The 21,549-nt window shown below is 47.6% G+C and overlaps 1 protein-coding gene across 2 annotated transcripts in view; it reads right to left on the reverse strand.

The window, feature by feature from the left end:
• Nucleotides 1-18,485, reverse strand: part of Cyfip2 (cytoplasmic FMR1 interacting protein 2) — a 102,869-nt gene extending 84,384 nt beyond the window's left edge. For both annotated transcript variants that reach the window (XM_051167220.1, XM_051167219.1), the window contains exons 1-7: nucleotides 18,323-18,485; nucleotides 16,359-16,448; nucleotides 12,658-12,735; nucleotides 10,569-10,670; nucleotides 6,316-6,497; nucleotides 4,336-4,432; nucleotides 3,072-3,200 (exon numbers count right to left, since the gene is read on the reverse strand). In XM_051167220.1, coding sequence (XP_051023177.1) covers nucleotides 3,072-3,200; nucleotides 4,336-4,432; nucleotides 6,316-6,497; nucleotides 10,569-10,670; nucleotides 12,658-12,735; nucleotides 16,359-16,448; nucleotides 18,323-18,439 — 795 coding nt within the window. In that variant the 5' untranslated portion in view covers nucleotides 18,440-18,485. The remainder of the gene's footprint in view (nucleotides 1-3,071; nucleotides 3,201-4,335; nucleotides 4,433-6,315; nucleotides 6,498-10,568; nucleotides 10,671-12,657; nucleotides 12,736-16,358; nucleotides 16,449-18,322) is intronic.
• Between the last annotated feature and the right edge of the window lie 3,064 nt (nucleotides 18,486-21,549).

A 21,549-nucleotide genomic window follows, 5' to 3' on the forward strand; every position in this document is an offset into this window, starting at 1 on the left:
AGAGCGCTAAGTGAGCTTGCCAGAGCCACACAGGTAAGCTGCAGAGACTATCTGCAAACAAAGGGTTTAGTCCGGGCTCTCCCATCCAAAGGTCCACTCACAGATCCTCTGAAATAGGAGAGACCCTGATGCTTCCCAGAGGGGTCAAGACCTGGACACTGGAATAATGACAAATGACCATAAAATTCCCCAGGAAAACATCAACATAAAGGCCCCTGAGGCGTCCCGGGGGCATTGCTCAAGAGCAAGTCTCTGTCTGAAGATGCTGATGCTATTGATATTTCAGCCTGTTTCCTAATCCCGTTAGGTAAAGAAGCAGCTGCAGGGGTGTGGCCAGCTGCGGTGACACAGAAAGTCACTCCTTTCTTTCTCACCGGGGCCCCTAAGGGAAGAAGTAGCAGACTGTCAAGGACAGCTGCTTCCTGTTTGCTGCAGTCTGTCCTGCAGTGACACCACCAGACTGTCCTGTAAGGGCTTCCAGCGCCCCCTGGTGGCATGTGAGCTCACTAACAAGCTGCAGAGAGAGCTGGGCAACAGCACAGAACGCGGGAGGCCTGTAGAAGGCTGTGAACTCGGAGGAAGGAGATAGAGTGTAGTAAGGCAGCCTGGGAGGCATCAGAGGGGCATAGCTGTTGTAGCCACCTGTGTTTGACACTGGGGAGGAGAGGCCTTTAAAACTGGGGCAAACTTTGCTGGTTTCTGATGGCCCAAGAAAGCTGGAGTGAGCAAGTTCCAAAAACCACATCGCCCTGTGCTATCATTTCAGTAACGTGTGTTCGCCTGAACTCATGCAAGCGCTTAAACCCCAAAGTCACAGGGCAATGGCATTAAGGGGGTGGGGGGGACCTGAAGGATGTGGGAGCACACCTGGAATCCAAGCATTTGGGAGGCTGAGGGTAGAGAACTGAAAATCTAGCCTGGGCAGCAGAGAGATCGTCTCAAAATAAAATATGTAAATAATAAATAAAAAGAGGTTGAAACTTAATCTCATAGTTATTTAAAGGTGAGGCCTCTTGGGAAGTGAATAGATTTTTAGAGGCCCCACGGCTGTGTGAGAAGAGGGGGAGCCCACATGGGGACACACAATAGTCCCATCATGTGACACCCTCAAGGAGCCTCACCACACCGACATCACTTTCAGCCTCCAGCATGGCAGGCTAATGAAACTTCTTCCATTAAATAAAAAAATAAATAAAGTTGCCAGTCTTAGGACTTTTGCTGGATTCATAAAAAAACAGCTCATACCGGGCGTGGTGGCACATGCCTTTAATCCCAGCACTCGGGAGGCAGAGGCAGGCGGATCACTGTGAGTTCAAGGCCAGCCTGGTCTACAAAGCAAGTCTAGGATAGCCAAGGCTACACAGAGGAACTGTCTCGAAAAACAAAACAAAACAACAACAAAACAAAAAAAACCACACACACACACACACAAACAAAAAACCAGCCCAGGACACTTAGCAAAATCAACTGAAAAAATGTAGGCATGGGAATCCCAAGCCAGAAGAGGTTCTTGGGGGTGGCGGGGGTAACAAGGCTGATGTGATGGAAGAAAAAGGAATTTTGAGAGATTCTGGAGTAAAAAGAACAGAAAGGGATCCTGGAGAAGGCTGTCCATGTCAGCTGTGAGAGAAAAGTTAGGAAGGACATAAGCAGTCAACGACAGGCAAAGCCACAAAGGCTCCTCTGTATGGTGCTGTCTTATGGCTGCGTGACGTTCTAAATGCATTTAAGAGCATGGGTTAGAGAGTCCACGTGCAGGCTGGTGAGATGCCTCAGTGGGTAAAGGCATCTGCTGCCAAGCCTGATGATCCGAGTTCAATCCCCAGACCCCACAGGGTAGGAGGAAAGAATTGCATCCCATAAGTTGGCCTCTGATGTCCACATGCATACTGTGGTACAGAGGTATTCAGGCACACACATAAGATAAATACATCTTTACAATTCTACGTGTAAGGCTGGATATGGCGGTGCATGTCTTTAATCCCAGCACTAGGGAGGCACAGGAAGGTGGATCTCTGTGAGTTCAAGGTCAGCCTGGTCCACATATTGAGTTCCAGGCTAGTCAGGGTTAAATTAGTGGAGACCCTGACTCAAAAAAAAATCTTCTATATGCTATGTATATTAAATATTTTGAAACTATATAAGCACAGAAAGAAAAGACATATGTTAACATGCTAAAAGCATTGTCTCTGATGTCTGGGAGAGAAAAATCCTAAAAGTTTAGCGTCTCCATAATTATAACAACAGCCTCATAACTTCAGAATGAAGAATGAAAACCACTAAAATAATTTTGACCACTCTGACAAAACACAGGCTCTGCCTTCCATATAAGCTAGGAATTTCTCTTTCAGGAAGTTTAGCTTTACAAAAGGCTATGCCATCAGGGTTTTCAGTGCAGTCAAATATTTAACCATAGGAGATGTGTGGACAAAAAAAAAAAAAAAATCTCCATAAACTGGGTTTCTTGGCATCAACTAACTTGGCATCAACTAAGGATGTCATCTCAGAAACATGCCTAATGACATCTGCAAATGTGTGTGTATGGCACATGAAAGGGAAGGGAGAGGACACAAGTAAGATGGCCCAGTCAGTCACGTGTTTGTGGCACAAGCACAGGACCTGAATTCAATCTCTAGCACCCATGCAAAAACTGGCAATGGTAGTGCACATATGTGTAAACCCAACGCTGGGGAAGCAGCATCAAGCCAATTCCCGGGCTTGCCAGCCAGGCCTTGCCAGCCAGGCCTAATGGGTGAGGCCTGGGTCCCAGGGAGAGACCGTACGTCAGGAAAGAAGCTGGGGCTGGAGCGATGGCTCAGTGGTTAAGAACAGTTCCTGCCCTTGCGGAGGACCTGAGTTTGGATCCCAGCACCTATGTTGGGCAGCTCACAATAGAGCGTACGTGACACCTCTGACCTTCATGTGCACATACCCACACATGCATATTTAAAATAATAAAAATAAGTCTTTAAAAAAGAACATGGGTGGCTCCTGAAGCATGACACGGTTGTTACACACACACACACACACACACACACACACTCACACAGTGTGAGGTGGGGAAGTTTTACCTTGAGGAGCATGTGTTTCTCACTGGGTGTCAGGTACATCTTATTCTCATAGTAATCAACACAGATGTTGACAATGTCTGCCAGCAGTTCCTCATAGCCTGGGATCACTTCCAGTTGCTGGTGAAGACACTAAACAACAGCGCCACCCGCTGGTCAGGCAGAGCAAAATGTTCCCCCTGTACCACCCAGAAGGCCCAGAGCTAGGCAGATTAAATGAGCTCCTGTAAGAGTTTTCATGCCAGCAAGTGCTGATACCTGACTCCTCCCCTTGCTGCTAGACATTTAGCAGGTAGTTTCTGCTTAGCTCCCACAGCAGGGATCTAACTCTCCCATGCTAACTCAGCCAGTTCTGAGGGTCAAGAGAACTCTTGGGTAGCCCAGCTTTACAGCTTTACAGCAACTGGGCCTGCACTAATTGCAGTTTAGTTTTGAGGGTGTGGACTCCTCTGTGAGGTTTCTTCAGACAAAGGCAGGGAGAAGACCCACCCAGGGAGAAGAGTAACAGGAAGTGGGTAGGTATCTCCTTCCTGGCAGGGTCCAGGAGCATCAAAACAGTTCCTGTGAAGGAAGGTTTCTCTGTATCCCTTTCTCCCCGTAGAGACAAACTGGGCCACCACAGGATACTCAGTGGATAGCAGCGCTAGAATTCTTCACAGACGGCAGTGACTCCATAGCCTTCTGTACTAAGCAAGAAAGGTCTTGCTACTGCCAGGTCCCTGAGAACGCTTGGGAACATCAGGGTCCTTTTTGTGTTGGCCTGGGGTCCTGCGGACATTCTTGTTATTAGAAGAACTGATAGTGAGACAGGGCCCACTCTGACAGGGAGGGGAGAAGCCCCGTGGATGCATCCTGCCAAACGAGTGGGGATGGCTGTGCTTTCTCAGGCTCCTGGTCTTGTTCTGAGGGCTTTTTGTACATTCTTCCTTTATTTATTTTCCAAGCTAATCCTACAAGATATATTCTCATAGTAGTCTCAAAATAACATACCCACTTTATGGATGAGTAAACTGAGACTCTGACTTTGCCCGAAGTGTGATAAGAGACGCATGGGAGGCTTGTTCTCAACTTAGAGGCTGGTGTGGGGCCCACAGCCCTGTCTGGGAAGCTCCCACTGAACAGGGAGAAGTCACTGGCAGTAGCTTTATTCCCATGAAGGGCAGTGGAGACAAATGTGGACCAAGCTCGTGTGCTGTCCCTCTGAGTCTGGGGCCCTCGCCTTGCCTCCTGGGGATGACAGGCAGGACCAACAAGGCGTCTACCTCACCTGAGTGATCCTGTTGTGATTGGCCAGGAACATGGACAGGTTCTGAGATTCCTGGATGGACTGGGGGTCTGCCATCTTCCTCAGGAACTGGGCCGCTCTGAAACACAGAGGAGGGGGTGATAACAGGGTGCAGAGGAGTCTGCTCCCACACAGCCTACAGGAGACAGCATCCTGAGGTGAACATTTACAGGTGATCCCAAGGGCAAAGGAGAGGGTGTTTGGCAGTCCTTTCTCTGGGGCTGTTGACACCCTCATGACAGCTGCCTGGGAATTAGAAGGCATGAAAGCACAAACAAAAAACAAACAAACAAACCACTGGGATCTCAGAGCATCTAACGGAAACCTGGAGAGAACAGTGGGACAGGGAGTGGGCAGTGTCCTTATGCCTGCCCAGGACCTCCAGAGAAGTTGCACAATGAGTCCTGTAGGACAACTCCGGGCAGGAAGGTCCATTTGCTCATGTGTTCTGTCTATTATAGGAAAATCTCAGCATCCTATTTGGAGGTTGGTTTGTAGTGCTGGGGATTGGACCTAGGGCGTTGTGCGTGCTGAGCAAGCCTTTGACCTCTGAGCTGTGTCCCCAACCTTTTTGCTCTTTTTCATTTTGAGATAGGGCCCTGCTAGGTTTTCCAGGCTAGCCTTGAACTCACACATAGCCAAAAGCCTTGAACTGATGAGAACCACCAAGGATTACAATCCTGTGCTGTGAGGCCCAGCTGATGATTCTCCTGCCGTAGCCTTCCGGGGAGCATGGACCATAGATCTGGCTTTATCTCAGTGTTCTCAGGCACAGCGTTGCCTGGTAACACGAGGGCCTCTAACCTGACTGGATGACAGATGGAAGGAGGAAGAGCATAGACAACACAGGCTGGCCTTAACAGTGTCCCAACTTAACCTAGCAAGGCACGCCTTGTGTCACAAAAACTTGTGAGAATGGGGACAACACGCCCGTCTGGTTTAGGACACAGATGTTGGCTGTGGTCATGATGGAAGTGGTGGGCCATAACGGGAAGTGTATGGGGAGAGATGCTCTGTGCCTGTGGCCATCTGTGATGTCCTGAGTTGGCTTTGAGATGGGCTCTAACTGTTGGGCAACCCAGGTTTCACATCTGACCTCTTCTCTCTGTAGTTATTTTGAAATCTGGGCAAGCGTGGCAGGAGAGGGATAGGGTTGTTCTTTGCCAGGGATGTGGACAAACCCTTCCAGGAGGTGTGTACAGATGCTGCGGCACTCATCTGAGCCTCAACCAACTCTCTAGGCATCTGACACTTTGCAGTGGTCCTTGTCTTTGGATGGCTATATCCTGGCTTCTGAAGATGAAAGACCCCACCCCCTCCCAATCCAAGTCCTTTCCTCAATGTTGCCATGGACCCCCTAATTCAGCCACCCACTCAGATCACCTCCACCCCCACTCCCCACCCCCCAGTATCTGGTGGAGGAATTAGAAAGCTGGGTTGATAGCAATCTTGCCTGGGATTTTTTAAATGCATGTGGAAGGAGGCGCTCTTTCCTAAAGAGCTGGGGTTATGCTACAGGCTGGCAGGAAGCCATTGCAGGGGCCTGCCTGAGAAAGGAGTCCACGGAGAGACAGGTTCAGCAGAGAGGTGGCAGGAGAGATCCAGGCAAATGCAGCTGCTGGGGTAACTGGGGGGAGCGAATGCCTGGGCTCTGCAGTTCTGGGACCTAAGTGGTAGTGTCTTTGTTTCTCACAGAAGGTAACAATGCAATCGCCTTATGATAATCTTTATGCTATGAGGCAGGCACGGCAGATGTTACTTCTTTTCCCCAGATGGGGGAAGTAAGGACCTGATTCCATCTTGGGACATCAAGCCTGGCCAACACCAACTCTTCGGAAGCCCTAGCTCGGAACTGTCTTCCTCAGACTACCCTGACATGGCAGCTGGGTTTGAGGACGGTAATAGCAGAGAGTAAGTCTGTGAGAAGGGGTTAGGGGTCAGGGGTCAAGGAGGGCTCCTGACCTCTTGTAGGCAGAGTGGTCATTCTTGACGCTGCACTTCATGTTCTTTAGCTCATCCAAGACTGCAAACATGTTGATGAACTTGCCCAGGGTCAGCAGGTAGGCCTCGGAGACAAAGTCCTTCCTGCGTTCAGCATGACACAGCCTTTTCACCTCACTACAGAAGCGCTCGATGGCCTTGCGCTGGAGACAGAGGGACAAGGTGGTGAGGGTGGGACAGCCTGGTGAGTGGGGACCTTAGTGTACTCTTGGGTAGGAGCTGGTCAAGGCTCCCCTGAGGTCCTCACTGGAGTCAAGGTGGAGAAAGAAGGGCACATCTGCCATGCCAGGCAGTCTTCCTCAGAGATGCTCCCATTTCCAAAGCTAATTGTGACAGGGTGTCGGGACCTGTTCCAAGTTAGTTTCTCTGATTAATTAGTCCAAAACGCATTTGCCAAGGGCACCGTGTCCCCAATGTGTGACATGCACGGAGAGACAGAGGCTCATCCAGCAGGCCACTGATTATTGAGCGTCTACTTTGTACCATGTGGCTATCCTAAGGGCCGAGGTCAAGCAGAAATCAAAGTAAGAACAAAAGCTGCTCTAAGGATCATATGTGCCAATAAAGTAACAGAAAACAAAATTAATTCTTTGCAGCACAATTTCATACTTGACATGGCAGGAAGTGAAGAAGGGATGGTGTTTGGGAAGGGCTCAAAACAACTGTCCCTCTAGAGAGAGAGAAAGAAAGAAATCACCAAGAAATGACATTTTAGGGAGATAATGTGAAAGAGAAGGAGAAAGAGTGATAAGTAAAAGAAGCAGAGGCTGCCAGTGCAACGCCCCGAGGCAGAAGAAAGGACTGAACTTGGTTTGAGCAGACTGAGTGCAGGGAAGGGGGGGCATGCACTCCCTTTAGGGCTTGTGTTTTGCTGCAGAGCCCCAGGGTTGCTGGGGCTCTAGCCTGGTAGTGTGGCCTGTATCATACAGAGTTTGCAGGAGTGACTGCAGACTGCAGGGGCAGTTAGAAAACTTGTACAGCTAAGGTGGAGTCACTAAATGACCCATCACTCCACTCACAGGAACCTGCTTTGCTGTCCTGGTTTGCTGTCTGACTGCTGTGATAAACACCACAGCCAAAAGCAACTTGGGGAAGAAAAGATTTATTTCATCTCACAGCCTACAGTCCACCCTGAAGGAAGTCGGGCCAGAAACTCAAGGCAAGAGCCGAAAGGCAGGAACTGAAGCAGAGGCCATCGCTTGGTTAGTCTGTTTTCTTATACAACCTAGGACCACCTGTCCAGGAGGAGCACAGCCCGCAGTGAGCTGGGCCCTCCCTCACCAATCATTAATCAAGAAAATGGCCCTGCAGACTTGCCTACAGGCTAATCAGTAGAGGAATTTCATCAACTAATAAATTTTTTTCTACATGACTCCAGATTGTGTCAGATTGACAGAAAACTAACCAGCTCACAATCCAAGAGAAATGTAAGAGCCTGTAATAGCACAGACACTCTTACAATTGTTCAGCTTTTATTCCTAACAGACCCAAAGGGGGAAATGCCTACATTTATCACCTGGTGAGTGGATGAATAAAATATGGAGTATATGTACAGTGGCATGGTATTCCATCACTTAAAAAAGTAGATTCTGTCACCTGCTACAGTACAGATGACACTCAAAACACCCTGTCAACCTCAAGGAGCCAGATACAAAAAGTACATTTTCATTTGTAGGAAACTGTCCAAACAGGAAATCCACAGAAATAAAATAGCAGTTTAATAGATGCCTGGGGCTGAAGGAGAGGTGTTGGGGGTAGTGTGGGATGGTGGCTCAAGAGGTTTCTTTCAGAGGAGCAAAGATATCCTAGACCAGACTGTGTGACGAACACACAACTCTGTGAAGACACTAAAGCATGCTGGGCTATTCATGCTCCCTGGGAGAATCACAGGAGTAAATGTTTTATCTCAAAAAACTCTGTGACCAGGGGGGAAAGAAAGTCATTTGAAAGAAGGAAGAAACTACTGTAGTAGTGGAGGGGCAGTGAGCAATGGTTGAAAAGGAAGAGGAGGAGAAGGAAGAGGAGGAGGAAGAAGAGGAGGAGGAGAAAGAGGAGGAGGAGAAGGAGGAGGAAGAGGAAGAAGAAAAAGAGAAGGAGCAGGAGGAGGAAGAGGAAAAAGAGAAGGAGGAGGAGGAAGAGGAGGAGGAGGAGAAGGAGAAAGAGGAGGAGGAACAGGAGGGGGAGGAGGAGGGAGAGGAGGAGGGGGAGGAGAAGGTGGGGGGGGGGGAAGAGGAAAAGAACACAGGGAGGGGTGAGGAGAAGAGGATTTGTGTGCAGATGTGACCTTGCTCTACTCCCAGGGCCTGTGGTGCCCACCTGTCACTTCCTCTCCCCCAAGGACTGGACCAGGCCACAGTCAGTCCAGTTAGGCATTCTGCCGTGATGGGATCCTTCGCTGTTGTCATAATGATGTAAAGATTAATCTATCCTGTGGACTTGGGTCCCAGGCTGAGCACCAGCTTGCACCTCTCCCTCCTTCCTGAGCTGGGCACAGCCTGTCCCAGCTGACCCATGCTCCAGTCACCAAGCTTTAATCGCCATGACGGACTGTGCCTTTAAACTGTGAGCCAAGAGCGTCTGTCCTTCCTTGAGATTCCTGGAAATGCTTAGGTAGGCATCTGACCCCAGAAACAAAAAGAGTAACTAAGATGGATGGCCCCAGTGGCTGCTGAGTACCTGGAGTGAGCCTTGTGTTGCTGAGGATTTTATTGTTAAATTTATTACTGTTTATACACTTAGTATCAGGTACATGGCTGTGAATCATTCCAGATCCATATGTGCCTCTTGTCAGGAAGCTCTTTGTTTCACACCCAGTTTCTGATGGTTCTTCTCTTGTACCTGCTTCCCAAAGAGACTTCAGGCTCTGGGAAGTCAGGCCATCTGTGATACTAACAGCAGCCGGGAAGCACTGTAAGCTGACACTGGGTCCTGCAGGGCTCCCTTTATTTATCCCTTCCACTACCCTGAGAGGCAGACTTCATTTCCCAAGTGCCGTGTGTGTGTGTGTGTGTGTGTGTGTGTGTGTGTGTGTGTGTGTGTCCATGTCCAAATAGACCTTTTTTTTTTTTAAATCTTTCCCAGCAGGCTTCATTTCCTAAGTCTGTGTGTGTGTGTGCGCATGTGTGTGTGAAGTTGAGTCACACACAGTTAGAAAACAGCAGAGCCGGCTTTGACCTGGGACTGCTCCTTGCCCAGGCTGAGGCTCCTCCCTAGTGCAGTGCCAGTGCTTGTCTGCATGCTGAATACAGGGTGGATCCTGGCCAGTGTCAAGTCTATGAATGAAGCTCAGCCCCCCACTAGAACACACAAAGGGCATGGATTGTGCACGTTATGTGGCCCACTGTGGGGCACAGAGCAGCTTTAAAGTGTTTGCCCTGCCACCAGTGCAGCTGCCTAAGAGACCTCAGCTGGTGACTGGCTGCCCAGGCTTCCTGTCCTTTCACGCTGCCACCTAGTCTTCCTGTCAGCCGTGAAGGCCCTTGGCCGGCTCCCTATCCTTCCTCCTGTAAACAATGGCTTGTCCAGAGCTCCTGCCTGCTCACCTGCTGCAGTTTTCACACTCCTCTCCCTCAGCCTCTTCCCATCTCCATCTTCCAAGCATTTCCTACCTAGTGGACAGAAGTCCTAAAACCTCAGGTCAGCCCACATCATCAAATCCAAACCTCAAGGCTCACAGGGCCATCTTACTGGGTCCCTGTCCTCCCTCTAGCTTCCACCTGGGCCACTTCCTTGCTTTAACTGTTCTTCAGCCCAGTCCCTCACTGTCCTCCAGCCACTGAACACACTGATTCCTACAGGCCTGGGGGCTTTGCAGGACCATCTTCCTGGAGGCCCTTTTCCTGACCATCACACACCTGCATCTTTTGTGACTCGGGTCATTGTTCCATGCCACTATCCCTAAGGCGGCAACTACCTGTAGAACACTCTGCGACCTACGACTGTTGTAAATCGTATTTTACCCACACCCTTGCCGGGTCCTAGAAACTACCATGTATTTTTATAGCTCTGTGCTCTAAGCGTACACATACTCATGAGGATACATACTCTGCGGAGGTGGGGACACCTGTTGGCTTGGCTCACCCACAGGGGTGTAGGTGGCTCTCAAAAATATTAGCTGGATGGGGAAAAAAATTGCCGTGGCACCGAAGAGTAGTACGTGGAAGGCGGGGCTCTTCCTGGGCCTCCTGCCGTGGACCCCTCCACACCCCACTCACCTGAAAGTACATGAACTTCATGAGCTTGGTGACCTCTGGCTCCAGCACCTCCACCGTCTTCTCGTAGATCTCTACCCGGTTGGGCTGTTCATTGCATTTCACCTGTGAAAGTGAGAGGCGGGTTCATCGTTCAGGCTCCCAGACATCCGTCCTATCTCATGAGCATGGCCCACCTGGGGTTCACATGTGGCATGCCGTGGGTGATAATGGATAAGGTCACCCTGGTGAGGGGGTGGGGGTAGAGGACCGACAGGCCCCAGAAGTGCTCCCTGGAGACTGGCTGCAGTAAAGGAGCCAGCTGGTCAACACTGGCCCTCCGCCTTTTCCTGCTGGTCTGCGCCTTTACAGTTGGCTATCCATGCATCTATGGAGCGCTGCTGTGTCCTCTCCCCGTATCCTCATACACAAGACTATGAACTGGCCTTCCCTTGTCATGCTGTATGCTTGGAGCAAAGCTCCCAGCCACGTCCATACTACCGATGGTTGACCTAAGTTTGAGTCATCCAGGGACCCATTTCTCCTGTGCAGTGCTTTTAGTCAGCATGTAACTTTAGTATCACATGCCAGATACTCTTTGAAAACACACACACACACACACACACACACACACACACACACACACACACACACCCCAGGTATGCCAACAGGCTGGACTGTTTTGAGAGTGTGGCAATGAATGTTTTTTTTCTTTAGATAGTGATACACTATGTAGCCCACAATGGTCTGAAACTCAAGATCCTGCTGCCTCTTCCTCTTCCTCCTTGTAGATGCTGGGATTACAGGTGAGTACCACATACACTGGAAAAGGTGCTCTTTTACGGTTACGATGATCTCTATCAATGGCCAGATAGCTGCCAGTGGGTCATTACACGGGCAAACCGATACAACCATACACCGCCATTACAAGCATTAGAAGGACGAAGGTGGCTCTCTGGAATAAGCATGAAAAGGTGGCCACCACAGCTGACGGGCAAAATGGTCCCGGAACAGTGAAATATGATTCGGGGCCTATTCCATTGTGGTTGTTCTTCACCCCGCTGGGGAATGAATCCAGGCTCAGGCCCTAAGACCTTTGATGTGTTTAGCAATGCTTTACCACTGAGCCACAGCTCCAGATTGGTCCCTTCGGCTAGATGATGGCTTGGCGGATAAAGCGCTTGCTTTCAAGCCTGATAGCCTGAATGTGAGAGAAGCAATTCCTGCAGCTTGCCCTCTAAGTGCCATATGTACGCCACAGCACATGCACACCCTCCGAAGAGAGAATAAATAAATATAGCATAAAAAAGAAAATCAATTGTTTAAGAAAAACAAAATCACTGGGCATGGTGGCACATGCCTTTAATCCCAGCACTTAGGAGGCAGAGGCAGGCAGAGCTTTCTGAGTTCGAGGCCAGCCTGGTCTACAAAGAGAGTCCAGGACAGCCAAGGTTGTTACACAGAGAAATCCTGTCTTGAAAAACAAAACAAAACAACAACAACAACAAAAAACCAAAACAAACAAAAGAAATAAAAAGAGAAGCAAAATCAGGTTTAGAGAAATATGAAAAGTACAAAAAAAGTAATAATAGTTATCCCTAAATATGAGGGTGAAAAGAAGAGAGAAGGAGAACCTTCTGTTTACTGTACGTGCATGTAGTTTGTTGATTTTGTTACAATGGGATCCACTAATTAAACAAAAAAATTTTTAAAAATCCTCGTTTTCAACAAGTCTAAAACAGTGTAAAAAATAAGAAACAATATGGGTCTGTGGTAACAATATGGATTTCTATAATATGTTTGCGCCAATAAAAATATCTAGAATAACTGAGATCTCCGAAGCAATGGTTTTGGGTGGAGGTGTGAGGAGATACCATGTTAGCGACTTTAGATCCTCTGCAGTGGCCTGGGTGGCAGGAGACACACACTGTGTTTGAGATAAAATGCTGAGCATAGTGTGTGCTGGGAAATGGTTAAGGCCCTGGGTGTGGACCTCATCAATAGTATTATGGGATGCTCTTTGGGTTAGAGGCCCAGACTCACCTCCTGCCACCTAGAACTCAGCCCTCTGGTTTGGGTTCAGGTTGGAGGGGCACAGCAAGGATGGTCTCACCTGCGGGATGGCCCGGGAGCAGCTGCGCCAGGTGTACAGCATGACCGCATAGTCGTGTCCCTCCTCCAACATCTCATTCTGAAACGGCAAAGCGTGCTCATCAGGGAGATAGAACACTAGGGTCACAGGCTTCTCCAGCCTCTCATCTGTACCCCGCAGGATGTGGTTTGTGGCAGGCGGCAGCAGCATCATGGGGGGAGGGTGGTGGCGGGGCTTGCTGACAAAGCCAGCTCTTGGGCTGGCCAAGCCTATGTTTAAGAACCTGTATTGCAGTCAGGTCCCCAGGAAAGTCACGAGCACCTTACATCTAAGAAATAACTGATTTCATATCAACTTTAGTAAAAGGCCAGATGAAAGGCCACATATTCTGTGATTCCTTTGGCTGAAATACCCACAAGGGGTACAGCCTTGAGGACTCACAGTGGTTGATGGGACCACAGTATGACTGCTAAAAGTCTAGGGTGCCTGTATGGCGTAATGGAATTAGATGGTAGTGACAGTTGTATAATATTGTGAAGATGATTAAAATTTTTACCCATATATCTTAAATGGTTTCTGGTTCTAGACAGCATGCCTCAAAAATATTAGGAGAAAAGAATTAATATTATGCTTCCTTTCTTTGTAATGTATCTAGGGAAAATGATCTTTAAAAATTGAATCTATTTATCATATCTACTTTATAACACATTATTAGGGTAAATCCCAATTTAACTTGGAGTTTGTAACTTATTGTGTGATTCTATTCAACAGCGGTGGTTTCAATTCTTAATTAGGGAGGCAGTAACATGCTGTCCCTGAGATCAGAAACAGCCGAGACCAACCTGTGGGCCTCCTGCTTTCTCTTCTGCTTGGGAACATGTGTCTAAAAGGGGAACTGACAGAAATGTAAAAAAACACGTGACTCAGGCCCCAAATGCCACAGAAGGCATAATTTCATTCAGTTAACGAAGGCTGCAGTAAGCATCTTCAGGTTCCACTCTGTGTGTGTGTGTGTGTGTGTGTGTGTGTGTGTGTGTGTGTGTGTGTGTTAGAAGCAGGACTGAGAACCAAGACATGCTCTCTGCCCTCGGACAGTTCAACCAGGGTTGTTACATAAGGAGAACCCAGAATACACAGGTCAAGATGGCATGGTAGAAAGAGCTCTGGATGGGGCTGTGGGCACCTTGAGTTATTGGTTCTTCTTAGGGGAATCCTATCTATAAGATATGTATCCTAGGCTACCTCTTCTAGGGTTAAACATTCACTACTACACCCGGTTATGTGGTATTTATATGGGGACCAAACTTAGGGCTAGGCAAGCACTCTGTCAGCCGAGCCAGTAAGTTTATGCAGTGTGTCACAGGAGCATCAGAAAAACAAACAGAATCATGTTCAGAGCCAGCCTGTCCTTCAGATTTGCCTGTCTGAGCTTGTGACCTGGTATTTCTGGGGCACTTCAATCTGCATGGTTTCGGTCCCCATACCCCAAAGAGTCATTACACTGGCTGGAGACGACATGCAGGTTCTCTCGTGTACACATCATTACAGCTCTCCTAAGGTCGCTACTCCCACTCAGCCTTTCCTGCCTCTGGCAACACTCATCTTGAGAAGCTATCTCATCCAGCTTAAGGGTTCCATTCGCTCCTCTTTCTAACTCATTCCAGGAGTAATTCATGGATAAAGCATGGCTGAAGCAGAGTTTGGCTCCCCTCGCTCCCATTTTTGGACATTGCTCATTGCTTTCTTTCTATCTATCTATCTATCTATCTATCTATCTATCTATTTATCTATCATCCATCTAGCTATCTTTTCATCTATCACCTATCTATGTATCTATCATCTATCTTTTAATCTATCTATCTATCTATCTATCTATCTATCTATCTATCTATCTCCATCCATCTATCATCTATCTACTTTGTTTGTGATAGCGTTTCTAGTCTAAGCTAGCTTCAAGCTCCCTATGTAACTGAGAAAATGATCTTGAACTCTGATCCTCCTGCCTCCACAGATGGGATTACAAACGGTTGCCATACTACACCCAGTTTATTTGGTGCTGGAGATCAAGCCAGGGCTTCGTGTGTTCTACAAAGGCACCCAAACATCTGGGCTCCATCTCCAGTCTCCGAGGAGTACTGTGATTGAATGAATGAAAGCTCTCAGCTGTGCCCCTCCCCCTCCCCATGCCACTCATATGCTCTAGCCCCAAACTTGGTATTTGAGACCGTGACTATTTCTAGGTAGGTCCTTCTGAAAGGTGATGAAGCTCAAAGGATGTCTGTCATGAGGGAAGTTCTTAATCTGTCATCCTTATAAAAAGAGGGAATGTGGGAATACAGAGAGACATCTGATACCTAAGAGTTTGTGAGGAAAGAGCAAGAGTGGCCAAAGAGAGAAACCCACCCTCCTAGGGCTGTGAGAAGGAAACGCCCATTGCTGAAGCCATCCAGTCATGGTGTTTTGCTACAGAGGCCTAGGCATTGAATATAATCTCCACCCCTTACCTCAGTCTCCATAAATACCATATATAGTATGTACACACCCCGATTCTGGGCAGTCTGAGAACTCTGTCTTTGCTCCGTGCTGATGTTCACCTGCTGTCCCCTCCCCATCTCACCTCTGATTGCTTCAACCCCACGGAAGACGGAGAGAATCACAGAAAGAGGTCAGGACTGGTCCCAGGTTCATGCAAGGACTTACTAGCTTGCAGGATGATGAGAAACTTCCTTATTAACTTCTCCAGACCTCAGTCTTCTCATCTCTACAATAGGTATAATGATACCTTTGCAAGCCCTGGAGTTATTATGAGGTTATGATGACATCACACAGCGGATTGCCCCGCCTGTATTTCAAACAGCAGTGTGCACACACATGCTATTATTACCCTCTCACAAGGCTGTACTAAAAAGTGGCTTCTTCTGGTCTTCTCAAGGCCCCTTCAAAAGCTGAACTCCAAACCTATATCACAACATTAAATGTTTATACATTTTTATTTATCCCCCCCCAACCACACACAAAAATAGTCTAGAGGCCAAGCTTTATCACCAGAGAGTCGAAAGTTTACAATGACCATTCCTTAGCTGTGAGACCCTGAGTTAATTTCTTAACACTTGAGAGGCTCCAATGTTGGCCAACTGAAATATCGAGGCTGTCAATCATCTACCTCCCAGCATCTGTGTGAGGATTAAATGGGACAATGAACCTGAAATATCTGCATAGAAAAAGTGTTTGGTTGAACTGTCTCTTCCCCACTTGGCTCACTGAGAACAGAGACTGGCCCCATACTAATTCTCAAATCAGCTCACAGCAGGTACACGATGCTTAATGAATGCGTTGGGTTTGTAGAACTTATCCCACACAGTGAGAGCAGTCCAGGGAAATATGTGCAGGGGTCCATGGATGAGGAATCTAGAATTCTGCTAATTTCCTCTAAGATTAAAGGCAAGAAGAGAATTCTGCCCTTGTAGGGCCAAACCCTAAAAAGGAAAACAACTGGCTCCATTTATGAATGATTTAGGCCAGCAGCTTCCTTGAGCCAATAGTGATATCTTCCTAAGCCGTGTCACTGTCATTGTTATGAGGAACATTTTTCAGAATGGACGTTCATAGGTCAGCTGACTAAGGCAGAGCACATTGGGTAAAGGCCTGGCACAGGAAGCTTCCCACAGCTCCTCCTGCTTTGGCTGGGTGTGCGCCTGCACATGCGGGTCACGGAGACTTACCATGCTGGAGTGGACCGTTGCCTGCTCAATGTACCTTGCAATGCCCGTGACAAATGCATTCCTGTCCTCGAAGTTTGTGTCAAAGTTAGCCTGTGGAGGGGTAAAGGACAGGAGGACATTTCACCTGGTTGTTAGAAAACACATCCAACCTGGGTGGGTGTCAAGGGAATGAACAGCTGCCAAGAAAACCCACAAACTTTCTGTGGAAACCTATGGCCCCATGGCTTCAAATACTACCCCGTACCTCCCCAGCTCAGCCAAGGACACTTGGATAACATCTGCTTCTCATCACTGACCGGTCTCACTCAACCAAGCCTCAGAAGTAAATGTTTAATTCCAGATCAACACTTTTTAATTCCAGTTAATAAGGCTTTACTAATGAATGTTGGCAATTTATTCACGTGATAAAGGTACTGAAATTAGTCTGTTTTATATACATGTCATCATGAATTTTTTTTTTTTTTAAAAGTTCATGCACAAGGAAATTGGACTTCCAGATAACTATAAAAGGCCAAACAGCTGCTAAAAGACAAGGTGTGCATGGCTTTCATGCTGCAAAGCAGCCACACGTGCCTGAGGGTGCGCAGGTGTAGATGCACAAGTCAGGCTACTGGCAAATATTTTACAATTAAAAAACAACCTGGAGACAATGAAAATACCCAGCAAAAGCTGAAGGAGATATCAGTCAGTCTGTCTGTCCAATGGGCCAGGAAGGATCATGAACCGCTTAAACACAAGCAGGTCATCTCTAAACCACCACCTTACTGCACTGATGGCAGAGAGGAGCCACAGGAGAAGTTTCAGTTGCTGTGACTTTTGAGTCAGAGGCTCACTCTCTGTAGCTCAGGATGGGCTCAGACTCATAGCAATCCTCTTCCCTCAGCCTCCTGAATGCTGGGATTACAGCTGTGAGCCACCTCACCTGGCTTCACAATAAATGTTAAGGAAAAAATGAATTAGAATGGGGGGGGGCGGGTGTGTGTGTGTGTGTGTTCCTGTTTTAGTAAAATATATATTAGTAAAATAATATATATAAAGAACATATATAAATATATTTAATCAAACAAAAGGTGTATATACACAGAGAAGGGTATATTGTTATAAGACATTTCTATGCTATGCTTTTTTAAATTTTGTTTATAGTGAAAACATTTCTATAACTAAAATAAAAATATACTTGGTACAATTAATTATAATCTGTGTTAAAAGCTATGAAAAAAATCAAATTTAGGAAATGATCTTCAAGTATGTGACTGACACATTTAACTATCAAATGAAATACACACACACACACACACACACACACACACACACACATACTTAGTCATAGTTGACCATCTAAGACTTGGCAAAAAGAGCCAGTGCAGCCCCGATGTCCAAAGTAACACATTATTTTTACATGGCACTCAGCCTGGCACACCCAGACAAGGGGCTTTAGCAGGCTGCCTCCAGCCGCATGGATACCCTCCTCACTAGGCCTGCCAGGGTCATAGCTGTGTGTGATGGGATGGAGTTTATCACGAGATCTGATCTAGGGCCAAAGCAAACAACTGTGACCCACTTCCCTGAACCATTAGCTGCCGTGTGGTCTTGTGTGAGCTCTTGTCACACACATGAAGGCAAAGTAATTACCCAGGCAGACTCTAGGGGCTTCTAAATTGTGATATTTAATTCATGAGATCAGGGGTGCCATAAGCTGGGTGATGCAGCAACAGGAACAGCCCAGAAGGTATTTGGGATCAGAATAGATCAACAAACATTCCCTAGGGGAGAGAAATGGTCCTGGCACACATTTATCAGTTAATCTATTCTTCCCACTGCTCCCCTAGAGTACGTAGGGACTCCATCCATTTCTGACCTTTCACCTTCTCGATACCATCCTCCTGCCCTGCATGTGAGGGCAGGTCCCCTCCCAGGACCTCAGGATTCCAGGTCTCTCCACCCGAGGTGACTATTTCCATTACCTGGTACATGATGGAGGATGGCGGCGGCTCGATGCATGGCTGCTGGTCTGGGAGGGGCAGTTCCTCCAGCAGGTCCACATTGGACAGGGCATCTTCCAAAGTGACGTGGGTGGTCATGGCTGCGATGTCTGCCTTGCACGCTGACGGTAAAGGAGCAGAAGGACAAGGGAGAATTTCAGGGATCTCCAAATATTTCCTTTGGCCTCACCCTGTCCAAGCCCCTTCTGGACAGAGGGTGAAGAGTGTCAAGAGTCAGCAAGGCCAATCTCCTCACAGGCGACTTCTACCTACACCTTTCAAACTCTAAGTCTCAGGGTCGGTGAGATGGCTCAGTGGGTAAAGGGGCTTGCTGCCAAGCCAGACGACCCGAGTTCAATCCCAGGGATCCACACGGCGAAAGGAGAGAACTGACTCTCACACATTGTCCTCTGACCTTTACACACCCACAGTGGCATGAACCCCCACATCACTACATCATGTACACACACAAATGATGAATAATAAATAGATTTTGAAGATATCTTGGCTGAGCTTCACCCCACGTTGGATTCTGGCCCCAGTAAGCAGTGAAGAAATACAGCTCGAAAAATAATGTTACACCCACATGATCAAGTAAGCAAGAATCTGGATTGATGCTGGGCACAGCCAGGCCCCTGTTCTTCTTAGGGACACCATCAGTCCCATTCTTAGACAATGGTACAGGGCAAATATCCGTGACAGAGCAGCCAGGACGATCAAGGACACCTAGGCCTAGGTTTTATAGGTTAGTTAAGCAGGGACTGTACAATTGTTAACTCCTATAAGCCAGCTCTGCTTGCAGCAACAAGGAAGCTGCCATGTCTCCCTTGGCCTGGGGACATTTTATGAACCACACCAAAGCAATCAACTCTTAATAGGTAATTTTGGGTCTTGGACCTAGGCAGAGTGTGGCTGGTTGGATGATAACTCTGCCGGGTAGTGAAGCCAAAAAGACTGAGCAGGACAGTTAGCCAACTCGAGGTAATTGCTATTTTAAGAATATAGCACCCTGCAAGCAGAAGATTCATTTCCTAACACAAATTTACATGTGAAAACTGATTAAAAACTTCTAACGAATGGCTTAGTGTGTGAACTGGGTTCTCATAAGTAGCCTCCAGAAATAAAATCTTTTTTTTTCTTTTTCCATTTTTGAAAAATTTCCCAAAGACCTTCTGTCACTTGGTCCAGCAGCACCGATGCCCTGTACCACACCACACACCTTGGGGTCACACCCTCAGGGCACATTGTGGCCACTGCCATGCCATCCAGGCTGCCTCTGGCAGAATTCTGGCTCTTGTGGCTTGGAAATGATATCTTAAGTCAGGTTTGGTGACACATTCCTGTAATCCCAGTACTTGGGAGGCCGAGGCTGGAGAATCAGTAACTTGAGGCTAGTCTGGGTTACACAGCAAGTTGCAGGCCTACCTGGTTACATAATGAGGCTCCTCTCAAACTGCATCCCTCAAACCAGCACCATGAGTTACTATGGTTACGAGATTAGAAATCAAGAGTGCAAACCAGAACCAAATCCACTCTTCTGAAAACTTACCAGCACATACACAAAACTTACTCAGATAATGGAGTGAGTCAAACAGAAGTGGTAATTACTTAGAACTCAGAGCATGAATAAAAGTCTCAAATACATTTAGTTGAAAGTAAGAAAAGTGGAGCTTGGGCCTACAGAAAGAGCTCAGTGGACAAAGGTGCTCACTGCTCTTTCAGAAGGCCTGAGTTCAGTCCCTAACATCCAAGTTGGCTGGCTCCTATCCACCTATAACCCCAGCTCCAGAGACTCTGGTGCTCTCGTCTGTACATACACAAATAAAAACAAAACAAATCTTTAAAGTAGAACTTAATTATCCCAGTGTTGCACTCAAATACTTAAAGAGATAAAAAGCTCAGTCTCAAAGAAATGAGGCCAGGAGGATCAGTCATCGTAAAGACAGAAACAAAATAAGACAGGGGTCAACAACAACAGCAGCAGCAGCAGCAGCAGCAACATCCCAAGACTTACAGAAAGATTAGTGACAATGAAGCCAACCCTTTACTACATGAATAAGAGCACTCAGAGAAGGGCCACTGTGCTAGCCCAGCCCCATGCAGGGGAGTGTGGTTTAAAGGCTGGAATCTCTCAATGTCAGAGACTGTACCCTGTTAGGAAAAATGGTGTCCAATGCCAGGCCACATGGGGACCTTGGACATGTACATATATGGTCTAGATGCTACAATGAATTGGACTGTATACCCATGATCACACTGCGAACAGGTATTTCCTTCAGGTCCAAGGTTGAGTGGGCAGATGGGGGCTGGGCTGCTTGCTCCAGAGCAGCTGACTGGAATTCACACTCCACTGAGTTTCAAAACACACCTCCTGGGCATGTACCCTGCTAGTGGCACAGCCAGCCTCCAATGAGGACACATGGGACTCAGCAGTGACCTCCCTTGCTGACTCTCTCCCCAGCTCGACTAAGTTCTAGGTGTGGTGCTCAGGGCTATGGTAGTATGACTGCAGGCCACAGTAAAGCCTTGCTTCCTTGCATTACTATTCTTTTATTGATATTTTAAAAATTATGTGCATGCACGTGTGGCTGTGGAGGTGGGGGGGGAGGGGCACGTGCATGTGTATGCAGGTGCTGGTGAAACCCAGAAGAGAGTATCAGAGCCCCTGGAACAGGAGGCAGTTGTGAGCCCTCAGATATGGGTGCTAGGAACCGAACTCAGGCCCTCTGCAAAAGCTGTATGTGCTCTTGACTTCTAAGTCATCTCTCCAGCTCCTCTCACATTTCTATTAAGTCTGCTTGAGGGAGGGGTAATGATTTACAGATATATGATCTACAACGACGAAGCCCAACGATGCCCTTCATTATGTCAGACAATAGTAATAAACCATTCTTGGTGCCAGACATTGTTAGCGTCCACCTGCTTGCATATCCTATCAATCATGCACCATGGGGATGCTGCTTCATAGGTGAGCTCGTACTCAGGATTAAGAACCACGGTATTAGTGTTTGGCTGTGCTCGCACCAAGAGTCAGACACACAGCTTTGTCAGTATCTGCCAGGGCTCTTTCCCTAAGGCCAGGGTGACATTTTGTTCAAAAGCATCCTGCTTCATTTGCAGCAAGAAATCCAGACTGCAATTACTGAATCCAACTGCTATGGTCACCATGCCATTGGCCAGGTTGCAGAAAACCGGCCCTCGATCACACT

The sequence above is a fragment of the Acomys russatus genome, chromosome 25 (assembly GCF_903995435.1).
Source record: "Acomys russatus chromosome 25, mAcoRus1.1, whole genome shotgun sequence".
Lineage (NCBI taxonomy): Eukaryota > Metazoa > Chordata > Mammalia > Rodentia > Muridae > Acomys > Acomys russatus.